Source organism: Ursus maritimus, unplaced genomic scaffold (assembly GCF_017311325.1).
Source record: "Ursus maritimus isolate PB19 unplaced genomic scaffold, ASM1731132v1 scaffold_13, whole genome shotgun sequence".
Classification (NCBI taxonomy): domain Eukaryota; kingdom Metazoa; phylum Chordata; class Mammalia; order Carnivora; family Ursidae; genus Ursus; species Ursus maritimus.
In genome coordinates this window covers 44,688,515-44,710,512 of record NW_024423675.1, presented here as the reverse complement: position 1 = coordinate 44,710,512, position 21,998 = coordinate 44,688,515, and the positions used below count along the sequence as shown (strand labels likewise).

At 41.7% G+C, this 21,998-nt stretch overlaps 1 protein-coding gene across 1 annotated transcript in view; it reads right to left on the bottom strand.

Moving 5' to 3' along the window:
• The window catches only part of ARFGEF3 (ARFGEF family member 3), a 165,358-nt gene that overhangs the window by 77,986 nt on the left and 65,374 nt on the right, over positions 1–21,998 (bottom strand). The window contains exons 6-8 of the mRNA XM_040627843.1: positions 12,297–12,419; positions 8,868–8,910; positions 6,562–6,640 (exon numbers count right to left, since the gene is read on the bottom strand). Coding sequence (XP_040483777.1) covers positions 6,562–6,640; positions 8,868–8,910; positions 12,297–12,419 — 245 coding nt within the window. The remainder of the gene's footprint in view (positions 1–6,561; positions 6,641–8,867; positions 8,911–12,296; positions 12,420–21,998) is intronic.

Here is a 21,998-nt window from a genome sequence, read left to right as displayed (position 1 = left end):
TATGTTAGATTCTGCGGCAATAGGTCTCTGTAAAATTGACCTCAAGCTCTAAACTGGTTCGCAACGTACAGCCCAAGGGCAAAACCCTGCCCACGGCCCCATGAACTGAAAATGATTTTTGTGTTTTTAAAGGGTTGTAAAACAATAACAGGAATGAACAGAGAACAGAAGCAGTATGTGGCCCTTCACGGAAGAAGTCTGCTGACTCATACTCTGTGATGCTCTCCCTTGTCCAAAGAGAACTGCACAATGATTCAAATAATGCCATTATTCTGGAAAGGGGAATTCCACGGGGCGCCTGGGTGGCTCAGTCGGTTAAGTGTCTGCCTTCGGCTCAGGTCATGATCTCAGGGTCCTGGGACTGAGCCCTGCACTGGGCTCTCTGCTCAGCAGGGAGCCTGCTTCTCCCTCTCCCTCTGCCTGCCGCTCCCCTGCTGTGTGCACTCTGTCAAGTAAATAAGTACAATCTTTCAAGGAAAAAAAAAGGGAATTCCACTTATATTTGGATGTACTATACCACACCTGCTGAGGGGGGGAAGAAGAGGTGGGTAAAGGCTGAGTTTCCACAAAAATTATTACTATGTGCCAAGAGGAAGGTGGTGGTTGGAGGAAGAATAAGAAAGGGAAGACATACTTAGCCATTTTGGGGCCAGGTAAGGACTTTACACTTCTATACTCCTACGCCCACAGACTTCCCTACACTTTTGAGCGAGGCATCGTTCCTGATCAGAAACAGCATATTCTTCTGGGACTAGAGAAACAAGGAAGCAAGTAGATAAAGCATTGTATAGGAACTGCTACAAATGAGAAATTTAACACAAGGTTCTATGAGAGCATATTGGGAGTGGCATCTAATCCTTAGAGAGATCCAGAAAGAATTTCTAAGGAAAAGCCATCTTCATGGAGACCTAAAGTTCAAGTAGGAGTCTTGCAGGGCAGTGTTAGGGAGAGGGTGGTGGTGGTCTGTGGTTGGAACAGAGTGTAAGGATACCATTGGCAAGAGGTGGGACTGGGGAAGTGGCAAGGGCCGGATCAGGAAGGGTTTGGGAGGACTTGTCTGGACCTTATTCTGCAGGTAGGAGAGTGACAGTACCAAATTTATATTTTAGAACAATCATTCTGGATGCTGTAGAAATGAACAGATCGGAGAAGGCAAAACAGAAGGGTCGCAACTCCAATAAGCCACGTTTTGAAAAAGTTCTGAAAAGGACCATCTCCGCTATAGTCTCAGACTAATCTTTCTGACCAATCGCTGGACTCACTATTAAGAAAAATAGTTATTGGGGTGCCTGGGTGGCTAAGTCGGTTAAACATCTGCCTTAGGCTCAGGTCATGATCTTGGGGTCCTAGGATTGAGCCCCACCTCGAGCTCTCTGCTCGGCAGGGAGTCTGCTTCTCCCTCTCCCTCTGTCCCTCCCCCTGCTCATGCTGTCTCTCAGATAAATAAAATCTTAAAAAGGAAAAAAGAAAAATAATGATTAAATGCCCCAATTCAAAAATGTCTGTCTTTCAAACTGTCAGTCTCACACCACAAAACTAAAAGAACTATAGACGATAAAAATTCTCAGTTTCTGAAACTGGAAAGGAACCCACAGAAAAGCTACGAGCAGCCGAGTTCCCTCTGAATACCTGCAGAGTACGCCACAGCAATACTGAACCCCAAGTCATCAGACCCGATGACAGAGAGGATGCATTGCCAAGGTAACTGGCCTGGAAGTCTCCTTGGAGACCAAACGCAGCAGCTTTTCTGTGGGCCGCAGCAGTGTGGAAAAACCGGTGCTCATAGCCTTGCATGAGTCATGTCACTAAGAGCTGTCTGAAATGTAAGCAGCTTCCACACGGGCCCCTCACGAGATACACATACGCATGTGCAGCACATGTGTGCAGTTCTCATTCGTCTGACTGAAGACAGACAAATATGTGAAAAGTACAGGGGGGTGAGAAGCCAAGAAACCAGCCAACTCTTTCAAAACACATGAGGAAAAATCTGCCGACATGGAGGGTGGCGAGTCCCTTGGCCCAGTCTTCTGTTTGAGCATTTCATGGCTGGCAGGTTGAGTCGCTTCTGGTCTCATTCTCTGCTCATCTCTGAATTTCTTCCCGGGCTCAAGATCCATGAAGAACGACTCTCGTAAGTAGACCAGTGGGCCATGAAAGCTGAGGAGCCCCCATCCTGACAAGTTGCCTGCAAGGGTAATCTGGCAGCACGTTCTGGATCTCTGGCGTTCTTAGAATTTTGTTTGATGATGAATCATTTGGACCTTACCTCCCTTTGAGATAATTTGAATTTAGGTAGCAAAAGGAGAGAGGGACTTTTAAGTAATTGTGTAAGAAGTGGAATGAAATCAAACCCGTGATAGGAACACCTGGCCTTGCCTCATTGCTTCTGAGAATGCTTTGGCGTACGCTCCTCTCTGACATTCGGCACTGGGAGGAGAGGGAAGTGGGGAGAGGCTGACAGGAGCCCAATGGGCAGAGAATGAATAAATATCTTTCTAAGCCCAATTATCCTTCCAAAAACTCCTGAATTTAAAAAGCATCATGTAACTCAGCATGCCTAATATAGCGTTCTATTAATAACACATCTCTAAGGCACGTGAGTTGTTCTGCGTACCTGGATGAATTTTGTGACTCCTCCCGGGAGACTGAGTATATCATGACTACATACCCTTACAGAGAGAAAGCCCTATGAGGTATGTGGGCCCTGATTTTTGGAAACGGCTATTGCGGAGAAGCACTGTGGTGTGATTTCAGAGGAAGAAGATATTTAGAAGGTGGGAGAGGTGTCAAGTTTAGCTAATAGAAATAAAAGGAGTTTGGGTAGGAAATTCAGAAGAAATTGTAAAAGGTGTGAAAACTGAACATGAAGAATAAAGAGAACCACCAGATTGAAAGCAGTCAAGAGCATGGTACCATCTGACCAGGTGGCCTTACAGGTGTCCTGTTTAAGCTAGTGATTATGCATGCTGCACCCCAGCTTCCTTAGCAACAGAACCATCATCTTAGGGAAATGGAATCATGATGGGAAAGACCATACTCAACCACAGTGAGCAGTCTCCAGGGGCAGAATGATGACTGGGGAATTGCATTGAAAAACCAAGCAAGACCATGGGAATTCTATAAAAGCCATTAAGCTCTATAACAACATGCCTAAAGCCATCTTTGAGCTAATGTCCAATGAGAAATCCTAGAAAAACATGTACGTGTCACATGAATTACTTTTCCTGTTTAACACCTATTTCCAAGTCATATGGTTCAGAAATGTTTTCATTTTTTTTCATGACTGATAGAAATCTATGCCCTTTAGTCTGCAGTATGCGTACAGATGCATTTGCAATGTATGTTTGTGCTGTGTATCTTCCTAATAATCTACAAATGTCTGGTGTAAGAAGTTCAGTGTCCCAAACTGCATCATAGACCAGAAGTAGCACTGACAATTCTAAAAGTAAGCAAGCGATTTTAGAATATATAGCAAATATTTATTATATGTTAGGCACTGTGCAGTTAAAAAAATTCCATTTATCCCAAAACTTCCTAGAAGATACCAGTACTGAAAGTCTACAATAATTACAACAGGCGTAACCTCGGACTGTCCCAGGTACACTAGGTCATATGGTCACTCTACAGATGGCAGTCCCTACAGCTGATGTTAGAGACGTGCAGGCTTTAAAGAGCCATGAACTTGAAGGCCTTACTGCACCTAGCTGAAGACTTTTCTGACCAATGAACAACGGTATGTTTTAAATCTATCATTCATAGACCTACAGATTTGTTCTGACTTATCTTGGGGGCTAGTTTTCAATTATTAATGGCATAACTATCTTGAGTTTTTCTAGTACTTAAAACCTTAGTCTTCTCTTAGCACACTACTCAGGAAAAAAAAATGTGTAGCTTTTTTCCCCCCCTTGCCTGCAAGGTAATGAACATAGCCTTTATATTTTTCAAAGTCTTGATGGTCTTTGTTTTATTCCCTGATAATGCTAAGACCTGGGGGGTGGGGGATGGAGAAGAAGCATCTTTGACAGCTGGCAACTGCCTAGTTGCTACCAGCTAGCCGGGGTGCTCCCCTGGCGAACACAAACGACTTCACAGAATGTTAATATCAGCTGAGGACTCTCCACAACGGGGACAGAACAAGACGAAAGCCAATCTACAAACTGGCCTGAACAGAGATTTAAAAAAGGAATCCTGGGGCGCCTGGGTAGCACAGTCGTTAAGCGTCTGCCTTCAGCTCAGGGCGTGATCCCGGCGTTATGGGATCGAGCCCCATATCAGGCTCCTCTGCTATGAGCCTGCTTCTTCCTCTCCCACTCCCCCTGCTTGTGTTCCCTCTCTCGCTGTCTCTGTCTCTGTCGAATAAATAAATAAAATCTTTAAAAAAAATAAAAAAGGAATCCTGTGCAACCACTAAAACGACCAAATATCATCCTCATCTGTGAATGACTCCTGTTTCTCCTACAATGACAGCCCCTTATCTGTTCCTCCCATCAGCTAAATGAAAATGAAGATGTCCCATCCAGGGAATGCCCCTACTTTCTGACAGCACCCAATCCTTGAACAGACCCTCAGTTCCTTTCACCCACTCCAAATCACCTAACTCTGGCTCAAATCTGTAACAATCCCTCCTAACATCCTTTGCATGGATACCCTGGCTTCCCCAGAGTGTACAGGCTCCCTCACTATTACAAGTTGATAAACCAAATTCTCTTAGCCTCAGGTAATCTTTGGCTATTGGGAATCAACTATCTTTTAAGTAAATTTTCTCACTGGATTCTTACAAAAACCCTAATATATTTTATATCACTAATATTATATTATATACAAATAATAATAAATAACATATTAATTATTTTATAGGATACAATTTACAGGGTTGAGAGCTCTTCCCAAAGTCAAGAGGCAGTAAGGGGCCAAACAGGGGTTTTACCCAGCTAATGCAACAAAGATAATGTAGTTGAGCCAATAGTGATTAAACACCATATATGATTATATCTTAGGAGAAAACCAGCCAATGAGAAACATCCCCCAGCTCTGATATAACAACTGGCTCTGCTATGAGGGAGTAGAACTAGGCAGGGGTGGGGAGGAACGGGCACTAGAAGAAATCTAAACCCTGGCCATGGATGAGTAGAGTGAATATATAACTTATCCCAGCCAGGACACTGGTAGGAGTGAGGCAGGGTGATTACAATCATACAGAACAGGCATAACCTGGAACTGTCCCAAGGTAATCAGGTCACATGGAGACTCCATAGATGGGGTCACTGTAGTTGGTGTTAGAGTCCTGAGGTTAGGATCACAATCTGAGTCCCAGGCCTACTGCCCTAACTCTCCATGGTCAGAGGAGATGGGGACCTGAGCAAAGAACAGGAGAAGCCAACTACACACGCTATCTGCTTTTAGATATATGCCTTCTGAGGAAAAAAAATGTTCTGCCTAGGGTCCAGGGGTGAGAGAAACTTGAGGGTGGGGCTGGGGAAGAAGCGCTTTTCCTTTTCACTTAGACTACCTATGAATTAAATAGGTCTCTTCATTGTTTAAGTGCCTAAGAGGAAGGGAGCTTAATTTGGTCAAAATGGGCTGGTGACCTAGAGGAATGATGGATACACTGATATAGAAACCATGGGCCAAAAACTCTGAAGAGTCATTCTAAGCTTAGCTTTCAAAAATCCTAAGTTTATTAAAAACACAAACAAAAACAAAACTAACAAGTTTCTGCAACTTTTCCAGCAAAGTGAGAGACCTCACTGTTTCAACTAGATTATGTCCCCCAACTTATGACTACATAGGCAATACTATAAGTAAAAGTTTTCTGAATTATCAAATATTCTAGTTACTAGCAAATGATAGTGTCTTTCATAACTCAAAGGGTATTTCAGAATCTTATTGTGTTGTGGATTTTGCAATTAACTATATATGTAGCTGGTAGGACTTTTCATCTCATCTTGGAAAGTCTAGACCTTTTATGATTTGGCTTTACTACAGATGCATAAATTAATAAGTTAACTTACTGCATGGAGAGTTGGAGCTGTGGATATCATCTATATGATCTAATATCGAGGATTAAACTGGTATGCAAAAAATGAGTATATAAAAGAGCAATGTGTTCTTTTCAAAAATATGCATGTGAACTCACAGGCTCGGGAAATGTTGGAAGAAATATAGAAAGACCACAGAGTCCGTCCTTGCCATTAACAGAGGTCAGTGAGAAGACTCATTTAGAGTCACACAGCTGGGACATGCCCAGGTTACTTCAAATAGCTTTGTCAACTACCTCTTGGCCAACAATCTTGTCACTCAGCTCCATGCTAGAGGGATTAAGTCTTCTTTGTAAGCTACTGTTTTCCCATTTCTCATGCGAAAATTATATCCTTCAGTCATGGTATTTGGTAATGTGGGCTTGCCCAAAGTCACTGAATAGATTTCTCAGGAATAACAGGTGAATACCAATGGGGGTAACCATTGTCCCTATAATCTGCAATTGTAAGTGATGCTGTAGACAAGAGTTATCTCAGAAATAGACCACCGGCGAACAAGAACACCAGTGTTGAAGGCACTTACTTGATGGCGGCTTGCAGCTTCTCACACAGAACAGTGAGCACAGAGACAAGGTCATCACAGAGGGACTCAACTGTCGACCCTTCAAACAGAAGAGGTTACAAGCATTAGACATTGGCAGAGGGCACTAGAAGCTTCCTCAACAGTCCTTCCCATCCTCTGCTCTTAATGTTTTCAGGACTGAAAAGAAGGTTTTCAGATGCTGAGCCTTCCTTAGGCCACTAAAATGATCCTAGAAAATATAATTATTCATTTCTACAGTAATGAATATTGAAAGAACACTTCAGAAATACGGTTCAGAAAATGATATATTGTTTACTATTATATATAAAACTCATTCACACTTAACAAAAAGAGATTTCACTAATTTAAGAAACAACACAATTGACAACAATTGTCTCAATATTTAGGCCAGTAGACTACAAATGTATCCCTTATTCTGACCTTTGGAATTTCTGGATCTTTTGAGCAGATTTGAGTTGTATCACGGAGATAAAATGTGGCAGCGTGGAAGAAAGATGGGCTTTTCAAACTAAGGAACTAGGGAAAAAGGGCAAAATAACTTCGTCACCATCTTTACTACTTTGCCTATTTTCCCAGCATCCTCGGGTCACACAGTTGCTAACAGAGCAACGACCAAAGCCAGAAGAAAGAATTTTCCCTCTAAACATGTTCACGTCCAGAAACTAGGAACAAAACTCCCACAGAAGCACTGGAAGTATTGGAGAAAGGGTGAAATTTAGAATCTGGTCAGGTACTGGTCCACAACTTGCTGACCACGTGAGCTTGGGTAAGCTTCAGTTCTCCCTTTGGTGGAATGGGGGAAAAATAATCCCATTCTCACAGAATTGTTGGGCTCAGTGAAGTAACAAGTGGAAGCATTTGTTCTTCTTATAACAAACACCTTTAAAGATCTATACAACTGTGGCTACTTGATGAATGTAGAGATTTAAAAAAATGGCCATGAGATCAAGGAAGATGGAGAAAAAATGGCAAGAGCGGAAGACAGAAAATGACAGTAAAGTCAGAGGAGGGCGGGAAAGAAAAACAGCTAATCCTGCGAATTTATGATCTTCCATGCAGAAACAAACCTGAGAAATGATAAGGTACAATAAGACACCACTAAAAATAAGTAAAAACCATAAGTAGTCCTTAAACTCAGTTTTAGATAAATGTGAGTCCATCCATTTTTTACTAATATATATTTTTAAAGATAAACCTTTGGCCAAGAGGACTTGGACCTTGTCTTTGGTTTATAAAACCGAAGTGAAGGTTTTATGGAACCACAATTGCCCAAGAGAGGAAAAGGCAGGTGGAGCGCATCACTGGGAGCGTCCACAGGTGGCAAGATGCTGAAGAACGTTCCAGTCTGCAGCCCAAGAAGGGAGCAAGGGGCAATTAAAACAACATGCTCCAGCAATGCCTTCATTACTCTGTTTCTCCTAATAGTGGCTGTTTGGCTGCCTTTCTCTCCCCCTTTCGTTCCCTTTTACATCCTCTCTGTAACCACCTGCCTCCCCACTGCCACCTTTTCCTATTATTAACATGCAAAAATATCAAAGAAAAGCAGATTTTCCAGTATTTTTTAAATTATTGAATAAAATCTGAAAAAATATTTTCATTTTTTTAATTAGATGGTTTGAATTTTTCATATCTCTTTCAGAAAACAAGACTACCAAACAAAAAACAAAACAGAAGACCAAAAAACCAAAAAACAAACTGCTTGTCAATTATACATAGACCTCTGTTTTTCCTTTTCCTCTGGGTCAGAATGCAATTCCTTACCTTGATTTCATCTGCCACTTACACCAAGCTGTTTATCCTACTGTTAGATTCCCTGTGAGGTTCATTTTTTCCATATTAAAAAAAATGGCATTTCACAAACTTACTTCTGGTACAATAGCTCTATGCCGATCAGGTTTCCACAACCTTCTACCCAGTTTTAACAATTAATAAACCTGACTTCATGGAAAACAAAACAAAACAATGACAAAAAAACAAACAAAAAAACCCCAACAAAACAAAAAACCCAAACCCACAAAAAAATCCAGCCTCCGAGAGGAAGGTATATGAAGAGTTATCCCCCTTCACAGAGTTGGAACAGAAACAGGTGCAGCTGGCAGAGTGCAGGGCCGGAAGGAAGGTTAAGGAACAGGGATGGAGTGCGAGCCGGTAAGGCAAAGCTAAGCTGAACCTCCTGAGAGCTCCCTGAGCGCCCCCACTCACCTCTACATTCCCAGAGCCAAGCACACAGTAGGCATTCTTAGACTTGCTTTTTAAACCAAACTAGCAAAAATCAAATCCAATACCTTGATTCCTGAATTCCTGTGGGACATCCGGGTTTTCAATTATCTAGTAAGGGAGACATACACAGGACAATTAGGAGATTCAGGCACAAAAATTCCTGACTCTTAGGCAATGGAAAATTCTAGGGAACAAATGTCATTCTGAGGGCTCTGGGCTCAACTAACTTTCCTAAGTGCACCCTTCAGGTCTTGATAGCATTTCATTACTCATGGTATTTAGGAGAAGACTCTGATGTTTGGAACTGAGCTCATCAGTTCCTAAAATAACTCATTCCAGACTCCACAACCTCCATAAAGGTTTAAGCCCTTTCGGCACTGTGTGATTCCAGGGTGCTGAGCTAGGGCGTGGCGCTATCTCTGCATAAGCAGGTGAGTTACCTTTGCACAGGTAGTTTGTTCCAAGGCTACAGCCTACACTTTGATTGGTACCTACTGAATACAGACTCAGTAATAAGAAGGATCAGGTTCCTGAATTTTAAAATACAGGTCTGAGGAAAGGTTCTTCAGTCTCCCTACCTCTGAGCACTGGGAGAGAAGAGGGCATTTTCAGGCTAATCAACTGCCAGACATATAAATCATCCCAGGACACTGTTTTGTTTTTGAAACTTGTTACAGGCACATATTTTTACTATTCTTTGTTCATTAATTTGCAAGCTCAGCTGCTTCTATCGCGCTCATCGTGAGAGGCTACGTCAACGTCTATAGCTCAGCAGCGGCTGAATACAGAGTGTAGAACAACATTTTCTGGAGGAAATACGTCTGGATCATTTTTAAAGGAAAGGAGAAACACTACCACCTACTCCCTAAGTGTTGACACACGGCAATTTTGCTTTTTGAAATTAGTAACTTATAATTTAACAATGGCTTTCATCATCTAAATAACTCAACAATAAAGCTTGATAATAACTCCGAGATCCTGATGGTACAAAATCAAATTGCATAACCTGTGCTGGGAGTAGGGATGGACATTAGGTTGAAAATACAGTTGACCCATGAACGATGTGGAGGTTGGGGGAACCAATCATCCCGTATAGTCAAAAATCTGTGCGTCACTTTTGACTCCCCTAAAACAGGACTACTAAGAGCCTAGTGTTGACTAGAAACAGTACCACTAACATAAACAAGTCAATTAACACATACTTCGTATGCTATACGTAATATATTCTATATTCTTATAGTAAAGTAAGATAGAAAAAAGAAAGTGTTAAGAAAATCAAAAGAAAAAATACAGTACTATGTTTATGAAGAAAATGTATATTAGTGGACCCGTGCAGTTCAAACCCGTGTTGTTCAAGGATCAACTGTACATTTCATGCTAAGGTTTTTGGCATTCTAGATTTATTTTCTTTCCATTGTATTTAAGTCTTCTAATTGTGAGGTGGCCCATGATTCTTTCCTGTGATGGGTCATGCTACACGCTACACATCTTCCCCAGATAATGCTAGGTGTGCCGTGGGAGAACACACAGTCTCCTTTGAATGAACCTCACCAATCCTATAGACAACTTCCCTTTATTAGCTTTTTAAAAATCACCATTCTTAGCTGACAAAACTTATGTCTCCCTCTAGTAGACATCCCATATGCTTCAAATATTAACATCCTGAGAATTATTTTTCTGGGACATGGAAACATCTCTGGGGATTTCATGAGTAATAGAAAGGAAATGACAGGAAACACTAATTTTCCACCTAATTTGGGATGTTGCCTCAGGTTGGGTAAGTCCAGGTGGTCAGTGATGAGCAAGACCAGAGGCTGATTAGACACATAATACCACGAGCAGAGGCAGATAAACCTCTAAGTTGTTTTGTTTTGTTTTTTAAGATTTTATTTTTAAGCAATCTCTACATCCAACGTGGGGCTCAAACTCATAACCCCATGATCAAGAGTCGCACACTCTGGTTTTATCCAGACCTCTCTAGTCCACCTGTTACCCTTCTTACAGAAGAGCAACGTGGCTAAAAGGCTGAGTCATTCTACTTGAAACCTAATACTCTCCTACTCCAAATTTTAAAAGTAAGATTAAAGGATACAACTGAAGTCACTTTGAAACTACAAAGTTTCATTTAAATGTTTCATCTTAAAACATTAAGACACCATTAGTATTACATTATTTCATCATGTTGCCATTGAGCAAGGACGAACTGTGAGAGTATCATTAATATAAGATTTTCAACATCCTAGGTTTATTTCTATTAAAATGTGTTTTTAACATATTTAAGTGTTTTTTTCCCCTTAGCATGTTTTCTATTTATAGTTTGTATTTCTCTTAAACTACTATTCCCACGCTATCCTATTCAAAATCCTAGTTTAAATGAAGTTGTTGTTAACAAAGGGTAACCTAAGGTAATACCATCTTAAGATAAAACGAGTTTTTAATAGAAACTTGGGCTGTGGACAGAGCAAACATTAGGAAAAAAATCAGTATTTGCGTTTTCAGATTAGTGTTGCTTTTTCAGCCCTGGCTGCCGCAGTAGCAGAAGCCCAGGGGCTTAGTTCTGGCTCTTTCACTGCTAAGCTCTTTCATTTTAGATTTCAATTTCACCTCTCTGGGCTTCCTCTTCCTCATCTGTAAAATGAGGGACAAAAGAATTTGACTAGGAAAACCCTAAGGTTCCACTCAACTCTAAAAATTAGAAAATAACTGAAGGTAAGAATTAGAAATGATTTAAGTTAAACATGAGATCTTCATTTCTGTAAAGTTAATTTGAGATATTTCACACTGCCATGGCGATTTCCTATTCTAGAGAATAATAAAGTGTTCATTTCAAAATTTGTCTCGCAGATTTTTAAAGAGTTTTAATCTGAATTATTCAGATGCAGATAAAAAAAATCACATACCTATTTTAAAGAAGAATCATCTCTTCATTAACATTCCCCAAAGATAAAATATACAAGAAGCCAATTACACTTACATTTTTCCCGGGAATGCTTAATTTTAGACAATCTGTTCAAGTTTAGATCAATAAGCTCCAACAGGCTTTGGTGACAGAGAGAAGGCAAATTGAACACTACCCTGATGTCCCCAGCAGGTGACGGAAGACCTCTTAGCACAATCTTTTACTTAACAAAGAGAAACAGACACCAAACCTCAAAGCATGTAATATTAATTGCTATTAATTTTTCCTAATTTTGAACTTCTGGTATTTGTTAGTATATTAACATAACATTTTTTATAAAAGTTTTCGATCTGAGTTTTAAAAAAATGATTTAAAAAAGTGAATTATAAAATGATAACTAAAAAATGATAGGAACCATAGGGAAAAACAAGTCTCAACAGGCAAACATATGAAGAGCTTAATCTATATAAATAAACCAAGCCAGCCCCTCCTACTGTTCCAGTACGAAGCAGCCTGGCAGCAGGTGGGGGAGGGGCATCTAGGATGTGGGACACACAGCATGCAGTTACACAGAGACGCCGGCAAGCCTGCTCACCGTGTTCTCCTGCCTTTGTCGTAACTGTAAAGTCAAGTCACTCAGCATTTGACTGAGAGTTGCCCGCACAGCAGTGTTTATACTACGCTGGTGACAGCTACATACATATGTCTCAATGCACACCTGGTAAAGAGATAAGATAGCAACATACACTCTCTGTAGATAATCAGTTCATTACCAAGTTTGGAATTAAACAGAGAGGATATTAAATCCCTCTTAAACAGAAAGTCAGCCTGATTTAGGACTAATTATCAAGGAGTACTATAAATATTTAAAATCTCTGAAAATTTGTTTTTAAGTCTATAGGCAAGTAACACTTTCCTAAAGGTTATCACTCTCAGAATTTACTATTCTGAGTATCATTGGAGAATGAAAATTAGTGATTTTTAGATATGCCAAATAATTCTACCCAGAGCAAACTCAGGTGGCTGGAAATTAATCAGGAAAAGCTCCTTCCATGGCCAACAGGAACAGAATTTACTCACTCCTGAGTTATCGAGTATAGAGAAAGGGTTAGTGAATCCCTTTCTCCTGCACTATAAACAAGTTTGATCTCGGATTAACTCTCTCGAGTTAATCTCTGTTCTTCTGGAAACCTGATAAAGCAGAGCATCAGCTGGGTTAATAAGCATGGCTTAGGGTGAAAATCTCTCAATGACTAAACTGCATCTGAATTGAGAAAACTGTGGATGGACTTTAAAAACCTGGTGGGAGGGACATTGCTCATGTCCTCTGAGAGACTTTGGCCAGCTCTGCTCATGGAGTTGGTATGGAAATCTGGTTCCTTCATAGTGGAAACGTGGGGGCTCCTAAGCCAAGGGGACTGCACCCATCGAGCCGGCTCTCATCTTCTTGCTCCGAGGCTGATATTTGAGAGCCACAGACTAGCCTCTGGACTGCTGCAAGGACTCCTTCCTGTGAGAGAGAAACGCCTGCCAGGGCCCTGCTTCTCTTCCCTGTTGTGTGTCTACTAAACAGATAATAATGCCAGTTGTGGCCTATTTAGGTCATGCAAATCTGAATGTCTACTTGGACCTGAGAAGACTCCCTGATGGCTAGAAGTATGGAGAAATCCCAATTTGGAAAAAAAAAAAATCCCCTATTTGATGATGATGATGATGATGCTTAATGTCCTGACTCTTCAGATTGTATTGCCTCTAATTCTTCTGGAGCTCTAGGGATGGGCATAACAATAAATGTGTGCTTTAAATTTACCTGTTTTCTGTCTAGAAGATGGGTCATCCTTTCCTGTTTACTAAGTATATTTAGACCCACAAAAAGAAAGAGATTTAATGTACCGAAATTATTTTTCCAGGAAGAACTCTGAAATTATCTACAATAAAAATAAAGTGTTCTCACCTCAATGACAAACTTAATTTGAAGGATGAGAAGTGAGATGGAAGAGATACTAAGTGTTAACCCTACTGCTTATGCTGGAACTTTCTGTCGGGCCTCACTGTCATACCTTTTTGGTAAAATTAATGATGTAAAAGTCAATATTTTCCAAAGGTTAAATTTATCTAGTGAATGCTTAATCGTCCAAGCGAGCATTTAAAAACTCATGAATTTAATTGGAAGTTGGCTTAGATTAATTCATTTTTAGCTAAAAAGGAAAAGCAAATTCCAAAACAATTTATTTTTCCAATTACCACTGAAGGGCATGTCAGTTTTAAATCCATTTTCTCCCGTGATCATGGATTATAATGTGTGTGAAGGCACAAATTATCCATACGCAGAAAAAAGGTGTCTTAATCCTGGAAGGCGTTGGCGTGGCACGTCATGAAATGATGCAGAAAGCCAGGAAATACACCCAAATGCGTGAGGGGCTTCACCTCGATGCAACAAGTGCTCGTGGTATCATTAGGCACAGCAGGACTACTCACGCCTCAAAATTTCACAGTTTTCTTTAAATCCCACGTTCTCCCCAGAAATCTTTACAGCTGTTGATCTTTAAGATCTCTGAGCTCTGACATCAGTTTAAGGGGGATTTTGAAGGTGCAGAAGCATTAAAGATGAAAAAGTAGCTATTTTGAGAGGTGAACCCATACTCAATATAAGCATGATTTTTTTAAATACGGAGAGCCATACCGGCTCTACAACCTCCCTTCAAAAATTGTATTGGTCACTTTTGACCCATGAAAGAAAGCTCAGATGAGGAACTGGAGTTTATTTAATGCATACGGTACAATACACGGGCAAGACCTTCCTAAATACCAAATGCATTTCTTTTGAGTTTTAACATCACCACTTCTAGTGTTTAGTTGCTAATCCCAGGGGTACACCACTGGAGATGACTCATTGCATGTTTACTCTGCTTGTAAAAAAAAATTAATCTGGGGTGCCTGGGTGCCTCAGTCGGTTAAGCATCTGGCCATTGATCTCAGCTCAGGTCTTGATCTCGGGTGGTGAGTTCAAGCCCCAAGTTGGGCTCTGTGCTGGGTGTGGAGTCTACTTAAATAATTTTTTTTTAAAAAAAGGTTAATATAAGAAGCTCATCCTGCTAAAGTTAGATGTGTAAATACTTACTATGATAAAAGGGTATCCTTCTAAAATATAAAAATGACCATATACCTGATAATATCACTATCTTTAAGTCCACAGAAAGAAATGCTCTATCAGCTATCTTGACTTTTTCTAAAAAAAAAAAAAAAAAAAAAAAAAAGGTTCTCATACTTTCTATAATCATAAAAATCTGGTAAACCAGAAAGGGCCTAGAACAAGGGTTTCCATGATAAGCCTGACCACTATATTCAAAGCCAATGCTTTTTCACTTTGCAAATGTTTTTCTGCCACTACCTTAGAATTGTGCTAAAATGAGCACACCGAATCGGGGAAGTTAAGAGAATGCTAAGTCCAAAGGCAGGCTGAGTTTCTGCGAAAAGGCCCATCAATTTCCTCTTGTAGTATTTCCAGTGGCACTCCTACCTCCCCGTGCCCTTTGCTTTCGTACTGCAGAGTTGACACTGGAAAGCCCCAGTCCTGGATGTCTGCCAGAGGCTCAAAGGGCCACGTCAAATACCTTGTGAAAAGCCACAGGCCCCTGGTGGCCAGGGAACGCACGAAGACACAGGGCAGTGAGGAGTTTCGTAATGGACCTTTTAACCATTTCATGCATTTGTGGACGTCCAGCTTTATGGCATGCGAAACACAACTGAGGGCAAAACCACAGAGTTAATAAAGCAAAACAAACGCCAAAAGCAGAAGGAAAAAGAACAAGAAAACACAAGTCTACAAGCCATACATAGGCAACAAAAGTAAGCAGTATCACCAAGTAAGAAGACTGATAAATAACAGTACGAGGTTAAACCCAGAGCCGAATCATTATTATTTAATACGGAGCAACATGATAGAATGTAGTAGATATTTAACATTGGCCAAAGTGATAACAAATTTTAAAGTAGTCGCCACAAAAGAAATCTGTTTAGCTTTGCAAAATACATAGGACCTTCACTTTGTCTTGAACTGTGCGCTTGCCTTCTCTTTCCTACCTGAGCGGGGTTCCTGGCACAGCTTTGTTAAGCCAGCGCATGATACTGACAAGTTCCACAAACAGAGGAGCTAGTAGTATGTTTTCAATGGGGAAATTCTTATGGAGATGAAAAATAATTTATGGTGATAAAAAATAGAAAGATCAAAGACTAAGCTACAAGACAGCAGAAGAGATGTCTTTTTATATAGGAAAGATTATGAAAGCTTGTTGATCACATTAGAACCACAGACAATTTTGCCTATTGCTACAAGTCTAAACTCTACATTGAATCATGATGACAACTCAGTGGCCAGGCTGTTTCCACGCGAACAGCTGTCAGGTGAGTATGTGACAGAAGGCACCTCAGCAAATGCTTCCTGCTGATGTGTGTGTTTGTGTGTGTGTGTGCACGCACACACACACAGACACACAGACACACAGAGTGAACTGAAATTATTTTATTCTTCCTAAGAAATATGTGTGTAAGTCAGACCACTATGCTGGGTGGGGAAATTTGCTGGTTTTCCTTTTGGAAATTTTTAAGCATACATGGACACCTCTGATTGTGACTTTCCTCTTCCTTAAGCTGGCATATTAAAATGGCTTAAGACACCTCAAACCTTTAATTCCTGCACCTTGGTCTACAGAAGGTCTACTGAACTCAAGCCTCTGCCCTATGAACTAGCCTAAAATGAGGTAGAGCAGATCTCTGCACTGTTCTGTGGTCTTCTAACTCCAAGTAAGTTCTTCCGGAGCTGTGTACGTCAGACATTACAAGGAAGTGTGGAAAGGCTTTGCAAAAGGACTCGTTTGCTCAAAGCCCATCCGGCAGCAAATAACCAGACACTTCAAAGAAGTCAAATCAGAGTCAGTAAAGAGACAGGCCCAGAAGGAAGAAAGGGTTTCCAGAAGGTAAAGTGGAGATGCTTCTTAGAACAGGATTTCCTTACTTCAGTGGCCTCAGCCAATTTGAGACAACAGTCCAGGCTCCCTTGACCAGTTTTCTTGCCAGGAGGTGGGGTTACTCCTCCCAGTTTCAGAGAGAACATAGCAAACAAGTTGCTTCCAAGAAAAACTGACGGGGTCACGTATGTACTTTTCTTCTGGATTTTATCTGCAGACTAATCTGCTCCTTAACTGTAGAATATTGTATTTGCTGTATGTCTCAGGAATGATGCTACTACATTAAACTAAAAAAAAAAAAGTATCATTGAACATTCAGGAGTTAGAAGTCAGCCAAATTAAAAAAAAAAAAAAAACTGACAACTAGAATCATTAGATCGGAATCTTTCGCAGCAGGTCTTCAGCCTTAATGGTTTTAAACTCCCGGGGGAACAAGTGACACTAAACAAACTATAAACATATAAACACCAGGTCACCCGATGCTAGCATAATGCTCGGAAAAGATAAACTGAGTATCGATACATAAAGATACCCCAGAAAGTGGCACATACCCGACAGTCACTTGAATCTACGGTCACCAAAAAAGTAAAATTCATCAATACTTCTGCTTCACGTGCGAAAACATCATACAGCCATTTTTTAACTAAGTGCCGTGGTAAACATCCAAGGTGGCTAAGACTCCTAAGAATTTCAGCGGGTTGCCAGTATGATTACGGCAAGATCCTACTAACATTTTCTAAGACTGACTGTAGCGAGGAAGCAACATATCATAGTGGTTAACAGCCCATATTTGAAATATAAAAAGTCTCAATTTGAATGTCTCGCTGTAGAAACTGGAGAAGCAAATTACCTTCACTTTTCTTGGGATTCTCTATCTGTCTTGGTTGGGGTAAAGATGAGAGGAGGATGTACAAAAAAAACACAACTAATTGACACACCCGAGGGGTTCAGTGGCTAGTAGCTACCATTATTAACTGGTTATTCTTATTAACCAGTGTTTTGCAATTGAGGGATGGATGGATAGATGGAGTGAAAGAGGGAGGACCCCGAAACTAAGAACCTTAAAGAAAAAGAAAAAAAAAAAAAGAATGGTCTTTAGACAGACTTTGCTTGAACTTGACAGGATCAAAGACTGGATGTTTCCCATGAGTCAATAAGATCAAACCAGCAAATACACATTTATAAACAAGGCTTTCTCACTTTGAAAAATCCCACAGAGGAACCTTGAGCAGGCATGAGAATATACCCTGAATCTTTCCAATGGAACAACATTAACCATTTTCAAATTCACTCCACAGAGCTTCTGGCTATGCCTTCTCTTCTTCCTTTACCCAAAAGCTTTGGCAATTTTTACTTCCACAGCCTTTTCCAATATTAAGGCAACTACCCTTGGAAAACTGAACAGCCGATCTGCTAATCCGGGCATCATACTAAGAGGAATCTTGCTCTAGCTTTCAACCAATGATGAAAAGGATTATGTATCTATCGGGAGTTTATATTTCTGATCATTCATGAAATTGAACAGAAATTGAACAGAAAACACATAATATTTCAGAATTACCCATTTCTAAATTTGATGATATGTCTTATTCCTCCTGTATCATGAAAAACTGTGATCTGAAAAACTTTCATTATTACAGTTTAATTAAACAAGGTAAAGTTAGACGTACAAATGAAGGCTTTATTTACATTTTGAGTGCTTAATGATCCCTTTATAATTTCAACAGTGCCTTGGGGAAATGGCCTCATTTTTCATAGTTAAGTACACATCCCCATTTCCTGATCAACAGGTTTCAGGGTAAACACTGTTCTTGAGTAAAAGTCACTGTGCATCAGGGTAAAAAAGAAGAGAACGTCTGGATTCTTTCTCAACATCTCCACAGGAATTTCAAATGGTTGATTTTAAGGTGTTTTTTAAAAATTGTTTCCCAAGCTATAGCAGAAGGGACAATAGAACATTTTTTCCCATTAAGTTAAAGACTTATTTTTATGAAAAGTTCAGATACAACTAAGATAGCTTCCAGGAGCTAAGCGGTGGTTTTAGGTTGAGATGTCCTGCTTTCAAAACTGAGATGCAGACTTTCAAAGGCTAAATGAGCAGGTGAGAAGCACCTGAGAACCTGCAAAATCACTGTGCTTAAGTCTATGGAATGCTATTATTTTTTGTGGCAGTATAACTTTCTTACATCGTTAATTCTTTTTGTTGATGCAAAATCATTTTTTAAGTGACTTCTCTGGTGAGAACTGAAAGGCTCTGAGCTATTTTGCAAATTTGAGGAACTATATAGGCCAGTAAGAAAAACGTTTATTCCTCTCTTGTGGAGCTAATATAAACAATGATTTCTGATGGTTCTACTATCTTTCTTTCTTAAATTATCTATATATGATTCATCTCATAATCTAGTATTTGTAACTATGGATCCATATGCTTATGGTTATAAATTGTTGCAATGCTTTTCATATAAACAGATCTGCTCAACCTGTGCCAGGTTACATAATGACAGAGCTGGGCGGGAGCATTCCCCCCTTTTTAAAGGGGCCTTATGGTGAAAACACATGCCTTCAGAAGGAACAGTGGGGCAGCTCTGTAGCAGATTAGACCGTTAAAGCGTAAGAAATACACTTGATATATATCAAGCACTGACAAATGGGAAGGGAAAAGTGTGGAGGTGATCTGGCAGGAGATGAAGGACGAGAGGGACAGGAGAATCAAAAGCTTGTACTTATCGAGGGGTCACCTTCGAGGGGATGCTGCTGCTGGTAGGAGTCCATACGTGGTGGGGGGAGAAACCGCTCACCTGGGTTTTAGATCATTTAAAATGAGATTATACTGATATTCACACGTGGCACTGCTTCCCAGACTTGAGTAGGCGCCTGAATCACAAGGGGACTCTAACTAGAAAGCAGATTTTTACTCATGAGTCTGGGGTGGGGCCTCAGGTCCTGCGCTCCTAGCAAGCTCCCAGGGCTGCTGATCCATCTGGGCGGTGGACCGCACTCAGGTTTTACAGGAAAGGCTGGTGGGAGAGAAGAGTCGCCGTCAGAGCAGCTGTTCTCAACCTGACTTCCACAGAAGAACCACCGGGGACATTTTACAGAATGTGTATGTGCAGGTCTCCCCAGGACCGAACAAATGAGAATTTCTGGGGCAACTTTACGCATCTGAGTTTTACTAACACTTCCCAGGTGGTTCTAATGTGCAGCCCTTTGATGAGAACCACCAATGTAGAAGGACGGCCTCCAGAGCTTGGGGCTGTAAGTCTCCCATGCAGAATGGGGAGTTTCAGGAGTGTAAAGAGGAAAAGTCAAAATTCAGTCAAGCAACTACTGCAAACAGCCAACCTTATATAGGAACCTAAGCAACCTTTTGTAAGCCTGTCCCTTGTTTCGATCTTTCACTGTTAGTCAATTGATGCATACTATTCACTTAATCAAAAGACATATTTTCAAGAGAAAAGGCAAGGTTAGATTAACTCCAACACTGTGTCTGCACGGTATTCATGCCTGAGCACAGTTTGGGATCAAGGAGGGGCGGGTAGCCTCCTTGAGGGTTCCACCATTTACAGAGGACATCATAAGGGCCCCCAAGGGGTGGGCCTTCCACAACCAAGCTGGTGGCCACGCGTGCTACACGGGGTGAAGAGCAGAACCGCAGTCAGACCCGCTGGTCTCACACCCCAGTTCCGCCACTGCCCAGCTGTCTGACCTCTCTCTAGCTGTCAAAGATGGATAATAATATTTCCTGCTTCACAGTACTGCTGTGTGGATTGTATGTTTGCTATAGGTAAAGCTTTTAAACCGCAGCTGGCCCAGCCTAAGTGCTAAATGAACATTAGGGACAGCTATAGAACACTGCCTTTGAGCTTATGGACTCGTCTCTCGCCATAACCAGCGACATGATATGTTTTCGTGCCTCCCCAGAATTACCAGCTCTGCGAGAGAGTGGCCACAGAGGACCCAGAACTAACCCAGCTGTCTAGTAGAAATATGCCGGGTGGTAGCCAGGCCTGATGGATGAATGTCCACTGTTCTTCACAGCAGGAGGAATACTCTCCAGGGTGTGTCTGCTGTTGGCTCTGTGATCAGGGCAGCTCGAGAGACTGAAGCTCTGGCCCCGGCTTCTGTGGGCTCGTCACGCTGGGGGATCCCTCTGCCTCTCTCAGCAGACTGGCTTCCTGCAGAAATGCCCTTCCCGTGGACCGGCCAGACACAAGAGCGGGATTCTGACTCCCTTGAAGCTGAGATCCATGCCAGGTCTATACTAGCACAGAGGAGCAATTCTGCACGCTGCCATTTGTCAAAAGCACTTTGAAACAGTGACTCTCACGGCTGTGACAAAGCTGTCTCCATAGCCCCGCTCTGTCCAGTGATCAGAGCAGAGTGGCGGATCGAGGCAGGCATGGGACACCTGGCAGCCTAACCATGTCCCGCTGTGAACAGGGTGGTGGAAGGGCCTGCCTGTGGGTCTGCAGGGGACGCAGAGCCGAGAACATCCTCTGGGGGCCTGCACACTAACGGAAGACCCCCACCGCCGATAGAGGATGGCAGGTTTATTTTCAGGCTCTTCACCAAGTCCTTCCCAGCTCGAGGGAATGCAGTCTCAAGCCTGTACCATGAACTCGAACGTCCACGCCAGCACGGGGAGCAACACACATTTCCGTGATGGTCGGACCCCGGCTTCACCAACTTCACGCTGCTGTCGTGCTAGGGACTCGTCCCCAACTACGGGATCGCAGAGACCAGAGCGGGACACGGAGAGCCAGTGGACTAGTTACTGTTGTCACAGGGAGCCGGCCCAATCGATGCCACATCCTTTCAGGGTTCCGGCCAGATCAGCCTTGTCCAGTCGAACGTGGACACATCATCAACCTGCAGTCCCCACGGCAGCAGCGTGAACTTACTGCGAGGCCGGAGCTGCACCAACAGCGTCCGACGTGGCTTCTCTCTCCCTTGGAGAGTGGCACAGCCACACTGCTAACAGGCAGGGAGGCAGCCAAGGCAGCACCGCAGGTGGGTGGGAGGTGGCAGAGTGGGGAGTTACATCCAAACAGTGCTCCTCCAGAGCCCGGCTTCTCCCGAGGCGAAGCTGGAATGCCTTTATCTCTGTATGGCTTCGGGACTGAGTTTTTTTTTTTTTTTTTTTCCAAAAAAACAAAAAAAGCTTTGTTTTTCCTTTATAGGTTTTGGCAGAGACTGCTGTGTTTTGATATTTTATTCTATCTGGAAAGGCCTGTTGAGTCTCTACTCTGGTTTCTAGATACCCTCTGTAAACAGCCTTCACTTGGGTAGTTCATGGCGGTGTGTGTCCACTGGTCAGGCGTGACATCTTG